General features: G+C 46.4%; 1 protein-coding gene across 11 annotated transcripts in view; it reads left to right on the top strand.

The window, feature by feature from the left end:
* LOC116220041 (FERM domain-containing protein 4A-like) overlaps nucleotides 1-10000 on the top strand; it is a 102697-nt gene that overhangs the window by 73330 nt on the left and 19367 nt on the right. For all 11 annotated transcript variants that reach the window (XR_004163429.2, XM_031565200.2, XM_031565203.2 and 8 more), the window contains exons 9-12: nucleotides 195-260; nucleotides 608-665; nucleotides 1451-1537; nucleotides 8493-8569. Coding sequence is in view for 10 of the 11 variants with exons in the window: in XM_031565200.2 (XP_031421060.1) it covers nucleotides 195-260; nucleotides 608-665; nucleotides 1451-1537; nucleotides 8493-8569 (288 nt within the window). In the remaining variant the exon portion in view is untranslated. The remainder of the gene's footprint in view (nucleotides 1-194; nucleotides 261-607; nucleotides 666-1450; nucleotides 1538-8492; nucleotides 8570-10000) is intronic.

Raw genomic sequence — 10000 nt, 5'->3', positions numbered from 1 at the left:
TGCAAGGTTACACAACCGCAATCAGCAGGATTTTTTCTCCCGTAATTGAAACAGGCTGACGGCTGTGTTCTCATGCTTTTCCTGCCACAAACCTGTCATCTGCAAATCCTATGGCTCTGAACTCTCTCTCTCCCTCTCTCTCTTTCTCTTTGTATGTGTGTGTGTGTGTGTGTGTGTGTGTGTGTGTATTACAGTGAGGACCGAGTCATTGAGCATTACAAGAAGCTGAGCGGTCAGTCCAGAGGCCAGGCCATTGTGAAGTAAGTGTCCAGAGCCTGTACAAACTAAGCCATAAATTAAATCACTGAATCTAAGTTGGTATTTGTAGACTCCTATTCTTTTGAGTTTTGTGTGTGTTTGTGTGTGTGTGTGTGCATGCGTACGTACATGTGTACGTACATGTGTGTGTGTGTGTGTGTGTGTGTGTGTGTGCGTGCGTGTGTGCGCGCGTGTGTGTTTTTAGTGAATGTGCGCACTCATGCAAGTGGTATATTTTGCCTTTGTGTGTTGGTTTGCAACATGTTGTGTTTGTGTTTGGACCCGTGTGGTATTTTTCAGTTTTAGCTGTACTCTGCCTCTAAAACTCTTTGTCTCCGTCTCTTCCCAGCTACATGACTATAGTAGAGTCTGTGCCTACATATGGAGTTCATTACTATGCTGTAAAGGTGGGTGCTTCATGGCTGCTTCACAGGGCATGGGAATGGAACCATAAGGTTGACTTTGCACGCTTATACATATGCAAATACACACTAGTACACACACACACACACACACACACACACACACACACGCATACGCATTTATGGGCATAAACACACACACACACATGCTGAAACACATAAAAGTAGGCATGCAAACATATATCAACAGCACGCATACATATGCTTTCATTTCTCTTGAAATGCACACAAGTGAATTTAGAAGTGCATGTTTGGCAGGCATGATTTAAAACAAACACGCACGCACACACACACACACACACACACACACACACACACACACACACACACACACACACTCACACACACATGCTTTTTAAAGTGGGTGTCATGGTGTAAGCGATTCATCACTTGTCATGTCACAGGTCACTATTTAAGTGGCGCAGCGATATGGTCTGCCATTACTGACACTGTCACTGTGACACACACACACACACACACACACACACACACACACACACACGCACACACGCACACACTCACACACACACACACACACACACACACACACACACATACACTACACACACACACACACACACACACACACACACACACACACACACACACACACATGCGTCCTAACACACGTGCACTCATATGCACATGAATGCATAGACAAACACCAGAGTGCTGTCAGAGAACACGTGACTGGGTGTTTGTCTCCTCTGCTTCTCACGCCATCTCTCTCCTCCGCACTCCTCCTCCCCCTCTTTCCTGTCGTCCCTCAGGACAAGCAGGGCATCCCATGGTGGCTGGGCCTCAGCTACAAGGGCATCTTCCAGTATGACTACCAGGACAAGGTCAAACCCAGGAAGGTAAGAGAAAAACACTCGCTCTCTGTTTAAATACTTTCACACACACAAACACACACAAACATAGACAAACACACATAGACAAACACACACACAAAGTGTTATCTTTGTGAAAGGAAGAATGTTTAGCATTATTTTGGCTCAAGCTCAGCTACTCACTTCCCAGTAAGTGTGTGTGTGTGTGTGTGTGTGTGTGTGTGTGTGTGTGTGTGTGTGTGTGTGTGTGTGTGTGTGCGTGCATGAGAGTTTGTGAGTGTTAGGGATGTTCAGTTATGCCAAAATCACGAGTATTTAATCAATCAATATTGAGATCCCGATTATTTAACATGATTACTCACTGACTCATTACTCATCGGGCTCCTTGAAACCGAAGTGTTTCCAAACAGCTGAATTGGTTTCACCTTTCTTTCCGTCATCTTGGCTCGAGCTGAACTAAACATACCACAGCCTGGGTGAGAGTGAGTTTGGGACAAAAAGATTACATTAATCACTTTATCTTAATCACTTTATCATAAAAAAGTCAAAATCGTAATTGAAAATAAAATTTGATTAATAGCCTATCCCTAGTGAGAGTGTGTGTGTGTGTGTGTGTGTGTGTGTGTGTGTGTGTGTGTGTGTGTGTGTGTGTGTGTGTGCATATGTAAGTGTATGTGTGTGATTTTTTTGGCTTGTTCTTGTGCGATATCAGGAAGTCCTGAAAAGAGTAACTGGATAAGACCGCTATGATAATGCAGCAGTATTCAGTTAGGGGTTGTTCTAGTTCGTCAGTATAGTTTACCAGAAATCTCTTGAATGGAAGTACACCTCTGTGAGTGTGTGTGTGTGTGTGTGTGTGTTTATATGTATGAAAAAACACAGTTTTGAGGTTGATGTGTGTGTGTGTGTGTACTATAGTGTATAGCACAGTGTAGCTGACATATTGTCACACACCAAAGTTTTCAACTCACATTGACCTTTAACCTCATGATGTCACGCTGGAGCTGCCACACCCTTTAACCTCTGGGGGCGACTCATGAGCCTGAGTGACTGGTAATGTTTGGAGGTCGTGACCCTGCAACATTAGACAGGGGTCAAGGGTGCAAGACGTCACAGATGCAGAGGGTGACAGTGATTTAACTCTTACACACAATCACACACATACACACCTACACAGTCACACACACACACACTCACCCACTCACACACCACAAATAATAATACAGAAATAATCACACACACATAATAGATTTGTGAGTCAGACAGACATCCGTGGAGTAGAGTGGGTGAGTGGTTGGACAGGGATTTGGTGGTACCTACCTGCTAGTAGTTTAGTTTCAGTCCTACATGTGGCCAACATTCTATTAATACACACCCGTTCCCAGATGTACACACACACACACACACACACACACACACACACACACACACACACACACCAGATCTGGCAACAATCGGTTATGTACAGCATATAGCCTTGTTTTTTGTATAACCTATAACACATGCTGATACTTTATTGAGCTTTTTTAAACACTTATGCAGAGCTTTTCCTGTCTATGTATTTCTGAGGTGGTTGTTTTGTTTATGTATTGGTGGTATCTTATTTCACCAAACCTAAAGCCCCCCGTGGGCCTGTTTTACTACCCATCAGAAACAGTTCAGTGTTGGCCAGGTGCGACCGCTGTGATGTTGGCCTTCAGCAGATGAAAAGGAAGATTTTGAGTGGTGGATAGAAATGTGCTTGGACACTTTTCCCCAAAAGCAGCGACTATAAATAGCATTCAAAGCAGAGAGAGTGCACGTCGGCCGTGCGTGAAGCGAGTAGCAGCGGCTTATTTAGAGTCAAGCTCTGGTTCACATCATTGTGAAACACACGCAGAGGGAGAGAGAGGGGGGGGTGGGGGGGGGGGGTGGTAGAGGGAGGAAGTGCTGAAGGGGAAAATGAAGTGTTTGCACTTGTGTGTTGTGTGTTGTGTGTGTGTGTGTTTGTGTGTGGTGGCAGAGCACAAGCGATTCTCCTGACCTGCTGCTGAGTGACAGGTCCCCTACCGGAGCCACTCTCTCACGTGACAGCTGCCTTACAGTTTAAAGAGGAAAAGTGAAAATAAAAGTCTGCCAAACGTTTGTGAGGGAGGTCTGAAATCTCTCTCTCTCTCTCTCACACACACACACACACACACATACATACACACACACACGCAAACTGTGATATCAGTGTGTCCCAGTCCCTCCCCATCACACCGTTGATCTCCTACCCGACAGCTCTAACGAGGCTCATTACACCTTCCAGACGGGTTGTCTCACCACCAAGTTCACGAGCCCCCATTCCCCATTCCAGTGGCATTCCCTCCCCGCCATCCCGCAGTATTCCGCAGCATTCCGTAATGATCCATAAGCCGGCGGTTTCCCCACAGCTGCAGGGAGGCAGGAAGCAGAGCTGCTCCAGAGGAGATGGGAGGAGTGCGGTCTTAATGCCACAGCCAGACGCGTGGGACTGTAAAACACACACACACACACACACACACGGATGCACACACACACACACACACACAGTGAACATGTGTGCACACACCACACATGTGCATGCACACACACACATATGCATATTTAAATCTTGGGCGTGGTACAGATGATGGTCATGATAGACATGCACAGGTGTTGAACGAGTCATTTTGAAGTGTTTGGATCATCTTGGTCTTCCCAATCTGTAGTTGTAGTTGTAGTTGTAGTTGTAGTTGTAGTTGCTTTGTGACATTGCCCGTGTTTTTTTTGTAGTTATACACAGGAAAATATGTCAAATTTGGATGGTTACATCAACACCTATCTCCACTGGTCTTGTGTGTGCTTGCCAGCCTCGTTCCCTGGCTTCCGCTACCAATTCCCCATACATTAGCTTCTTCCTTTCAAAGGCTTCCTCAGTCGCATCTTCAAAGGGAATCGTTAATTCAATAAAGTAAACAGTGTGCCCACACTCAGAACACAACACCATGTCTGGTCTCATAGCAGTCACAACAGTACACCGTGGAACTTAAAGTTGCCTTCCGAGGTCAGCCAGCAATCTTCAGTCCCACGCTTTGCCCCATTTGCCAGTACTGTTTGTACATGCCTGGTGCCCCTCTCGCACAAAATAAATTGTACTGTCCCTTATTAACCAGCAAATTGTCAAACACGCCAACGGTTTTAAAACCTGATTATGTAGCTTATGTAGCGACCCGCGACCCGGGGTCAAGCTAGTTTTATAACCAGACAGCATGTTTTAATGAGTCAACACCCAAACACAACTCGCAGCTTCTGTCTTCACACACCCACTGACAGCAGAGTTGGGAGGACATCGTAAGTGGCTCCAACGATGAAATTATTGCAGTTAGCATTCATAGCCCACAATTCTCTCCAGCTGATCTTCCTCTTCTCAACAGCATACCAGTCCTTCCATTGCGTTTGTTTTGCCTGGGAAGCTGTTGCTGCTCGTGTAGTTTCTTCGGCTTCTTTGCTCTCGAACAAAGCTGGCGACCATCTGCCTCCTCTACACAACAATGTAGCCTTACCCCATGCTTTCCCACTGTCGCCTAACCCAAACCCTGCTCTTCCACTCTGTGCCTGCCCAATGAAATCCCTATGCTGGGATGCACCCTGTGCAGATTGAGTATGGAGCAGTGTTCTTGACTGCTGGATCCTTAGATTGGGATAAAGTCATCTCCAGGCTGCTCTGCGCACGTTTGAACTCCTCCAGCAAGATAGACACACGTCTGTATTTGCTAGGTTTCACTTTAGGCTGTCATTCAATTTGGCTAACAGCCGACAGGTACATGGAGCAGTTGTAAGTGTTGTCATTTCATCCATGTCAGCTCAGGTGGGAGGTAACCGGGTGCCGTCCTGCAGCCTCTCACCGGTGAAGTTTATAGGAGCTTGTTGGACTCTGTTTAATCAAAGTGCTTCAGTGTGTGGGTTTATGTTCTGCACAACACACTCATCTGTGTAGGTAGGTTGGTGGAGGTGGTGGTTGGTGGTGAGGCTTATTCAAGTGTGTGTGTGTGTGTGTGTGTGTGTGTGTGTGTGTGTGTGTGTGTGTGTGTGTGTGTGTGTGTGTGTGTGTGTGTGGCTTCATTAAACTAAACCACACATAGTAAAAAGTCCCTCCAGCTGAGTGACTCATTGAGTGGCTAGATTCACGTAAATGAATTTAAGATGTGTTTGTCTGTTAAATATGAGTAAATGTCCCCATGGTTCCGCTCAAATCAGAACTTGGAACCAAGCTTCTAATGAACCAGGTTTCTTCACAGTCTAACTGACTCCAGAAGACAAGCTCACAGACAAGCTTAGGAGCCGTTTTTATGAAAGTGACAAGTTCGAAATGCCTACAGCTGACAGAGTTAATTGATATGATGGATGGGCTCTGTGTCCTTATAAATCCCCCAGAATGTGTTTTCTAGGAGCTGTGTGTGTGTGTGTGTGTGTGTGTGTGTGTGTGTGTGTGTGTGTGTGTGTGTGTGTGTGTGTGTGTGTGTGTGTGTGTGTGTGTGTGTGTGTGTGTGTGTGTGTGTGTGTGTTTACTCATTAGTTTAAATGTGTCGATTTTAACTGGTCATTTGCTTTGAGGCTCTGACGTTAGCCAGTGTTTAACAACCGTTTTGGGTGTGCAAACACTCTCCTGACCACACCATCAGTTGGCCTCCCACCCTGAGTGACGGTATCCCCCCCGCACCCACCCCCCAGTATTTCTGTCCCTATGGTAACCCCAGAACATGCTGGAAACATTAGTCTGATCTGTTGAACCTGGGAATGTGCTGGGAAGCTTCTCAGTATTTACAATGTGTGTGTGGATGGGAGTGTGTGTGTGTGTGTAGGGGCTGGGGGTGTGGGTGTGGGTGTGGGTGTGGGTGTGTGGGAGAAAAGTTAAGACCTAGCCAGATTGATTCACAGGAAGAGTCCTCTGAATGTTACACTGACTCATAGTTTAGGATTCTCTTTTCGGTCTTAAAGTTGAACCTGTGTGTTGTGGTGTGTGTGTGTGTGTGTGTGTGTGTGTGTGTGTGTGTGTGTATGTGGTTGTCTGTCTGTGTGTCTGTCTGTCAGTCTGTGATGTATTATGTGTATGTATGTCAGTGGGTGTGGGTACACTGTCTCTGAAAGGGGGAGGGTGTGTGTGTGTAACAAATCCTGTAATAGTTACAATCATAATCAGGGCACACCCATGACTTTTTCTAGACTACATTCTCTCATTCTTTTACACACATAGACAGGATTTGTCTGCTCTGCGCACACACACACACACACCCACACACACACACACACACACACACACACAGACACACACACACACACACACACACACACACACACACAAACACTTCTAAGAAGTATGTCTCCACCCATATCAGAACAATACCCCAAACCTTTGGGTGTGCCCCTGTAACCCCCAGAAGGCTGTGCTCTGCTCGGGCTCCTAACTGGCTGTGGCACACTGTCCGTGAGGAGATGAGACGGAACTTTATAAGCCCTCCATTTTACTGCTGCTCATATGTGTACACTCTGGTGTTCTCCTGGAGTACAGGCAGCGTATGTGGCTAGTCAGACCATGACACTTTTGTTTTTCTTGTGTGTGTGTGTGTGTGTGTGTGTGTGTGTGTGTACATGTGTGTGTGTGTGTGTAGTGTGTGTGCATGTGTGTGTGTGTGTGTGTGTGTGTGCTGTAAGATGATTGTGTTTCCTCTACCCTTCATCTGTCCATTGTTTTTCCAGGCTGTTAAAATTCTTGGGTTCCTTCTCTCTCCTGCCCCCACCCTCTCTAGTTCCCCCTGTTCTCTTTCTTCTGCTCTCCCTGCATGTCCTCCGTCATGAGTAGGGCAGCCAGCTTCTCTCTGACAGATCCACACACTCTCTCCCAGGCATCTAATGCTGGAGTGATTTGGTAATTATACCTGTTTACAAGGAGAGGGCGAAAGTGGCTCTCTTCCAAAAGGAAACTGATTTTCCTCTTCTTTTTCCTGTAAGTTCGTCCTGTGATGAAATGACTCCATACTAAACACTTCCGCTCCATTTTCATCTCTTTCTCCATCTTTTCTTTGTCTTTTCTATTGTTCCCTTTTTCACATGTGCAGCTGATGGCTGCTGGGCTCCGGTCTGTGTATCGTCATAACAGCCCTCTCAGCAGTGTGTGAGTCTGTGTGTGTGTGTGTGTGTGTGTGTGTGTGTGTGTGTGTGTGTGTGTGTGTGTAATGAGAAACAGAAGTGTTCCTTACAAGTAAATGACTGTGTGTGTGTGTGTGTGTGTGTGTGTGTATGAAAGCGAGAGAGAGAGTGTGTGTATGTATCTGTGTGGGGTGGGGGTGGCAAGAGCTGGGGTTTAAACATAGCAGGACAGCTCTGTTTGGTAACATGACTGTGATCTAGGCACACACACACACACACACACACACACACACACACACACACACAGCTGAATGTGGTGCGGCAGTATGTGTCCCTGTGGGAGGATGGAGGGGTCTGATGTGGGTGGGGGTGGTGGGTAGACTCCTCCTCTTCCTCCTCCTCTTCCTCCTCCTCCCTCTCTCCCCCTCTCCACTCCAGTTGTCTTCCAAACACACACACTCACTCGGAGGGAGGAGAGCTCCGAACTTGGTGTTCTGCTGCACTCACGGGAGATACACACACTTTTACACACACTCCCGCACATACACATACACATACACACGCAACACTCACACATATGGGAGGTTATCCAAGAAGAGACTTTTCGACTGTTTTCTGTGCTTTTTTGAAACTGGATATTATAACAGTTTGGATTACATTTAAGACATCAAGCAGAGACAGAAACATTGTCTGATGTGAGTGTGTGTGTCACTGTCAGCCTTTTTATACACACACACACACACACACACTGTCTTCACTTGAACTGGAAATTACCCAGGGGAGTAGCTGTGTAACGGACGTTGGATTAAGGTTGTGAGAACGTTGCTGAGCTGTTGTTCCCCTCGGTCCTCAGGTGTTCCAATGGAGGCAGCTGGAGAATCTCTACTTCAGAGAGAAGAAGTTCTCAGTGGAAGTCCATGATCCCAGAAGGTAACTTTATATTACAAACATCAGCCATACACTCTCTCATATATACATGTACAGGCATACACACACACACACACACACACACACACACACACACACACACACACACACACAAAAGAGACACAGATGTACTTAGTGGAAGTTCATGACCTCAGAGAGATATATGCCGGCCAATATGGACGGCGGCTCTTCAACTGGACAACATGCTCAGGTGCTGCCGACTGACATGTCCAGGGGTGGCTTTGAGTAGGCAGGTAGACATGTGATTAGATGACCAGTGTGGCATTCCTGTCCTTGGGTCTCTCGAGGTTTCATTCAGCTGCACACCTCGGCAACGAGCAGGCGAGACTGTTTTAACTGGCAGTGACTCACGCATTTATATTCAGCGTGTCAGAATGCCATGTTCTGGTCATTTTCCATTGTTAGGATAGTCCAACAGCAGTCCAACTTACTGCAGTTAGGAGACATTGTTATTTATATTAGTGATATAGTTTAGATATACTTTGATATACCTTAGATACTCATACTCTCTCCTTGTTTCTCAAAATTTGTACCTCCCTCTCTCCTTTTTCTTTGTCTGTGAAAATGCCTGCTCAGCTCTGTGTTAGGAGGCCAGCCAGTTGTGTAATCTGTAATCCAACCTCCGGTCTCATTTTCACCTTAACGCGCGCGCCTCTGCTACGATCCGGCGGGGAAAGTGAGATTGAGATTATGCGTTTTTTTTAATGCTTTTTTATCTAGTTTATCACCCGCTTTGGTTCGGCGGCTCTGATGACATCATCAGTGCGTGCCAACGGTTGGTTTGCCTCCAAAGCCCCAACGGTCTCTTTAGGGGTCTGGCGGCGTCTACCAGCAGCAACTCAGCCATGCCAGAGATGCTGATGGATAAACTCCAACAGAGCAAGCTCTCTAATGGAGCCCTCCAGAGAGAGAATGAGAGAGAGAGAGAGAGAGAGAGAGAGAGAGAGAGAGAGAGGGAGAAACAAAGATGAAAAGAGAGGTAGTCTACGGTGTGAGAGAGTGAAAACTGCAATGAGAGGAAAAAAGTGGAGGAAAAAAAGACTGTGAAAAAATGAGCACCAAGAGAGAAACGGAGAAGAGGAAAGGTTAATGAAGGGAATGAAGTTAAACAGAGGGCATCAGAGAAGAAGAGGGAGAGAGAGAGAGAGAGAGAGAGAGAGAAAGAAAGAAAATGGGGAACTGTAATGATAGAGTAGCACAAAATGGGTTTAAACGTAAAAGTTCAAGAGGTCACTGTGAGTCAGATTTACTCGCGTCTGTGTCTGTCTCTCTGTCTGCCCTTTGTGAATCAGACTCCCTGGACTCCCTGCCCTCCTCACCTCACGACCCTGCCTAACGAGGAGAGGAGAGGAGAGGAGAGGAGAGGAGAGGAGAGGAGAGAGGGTGCAGACACCAGCAGAGATAAGGGCTGAA

This window comes from Clupea harengus, chromosome 3 (assembly GCF_900700415.2).
Source record: "Clupea harengus chromosome 3, Ch_v2.0.2, whole genome shotgun sequence".
Classification (NCBI taxonomy): Eukaryota; Metazoa; Chordata; class Actinopteri; order Clupeiformes; family Clupeidae; genus Clupea; species Clupea harengus.
This window is presented reverse-complemented; position numbering and strand designations above follow the sequence as displayed.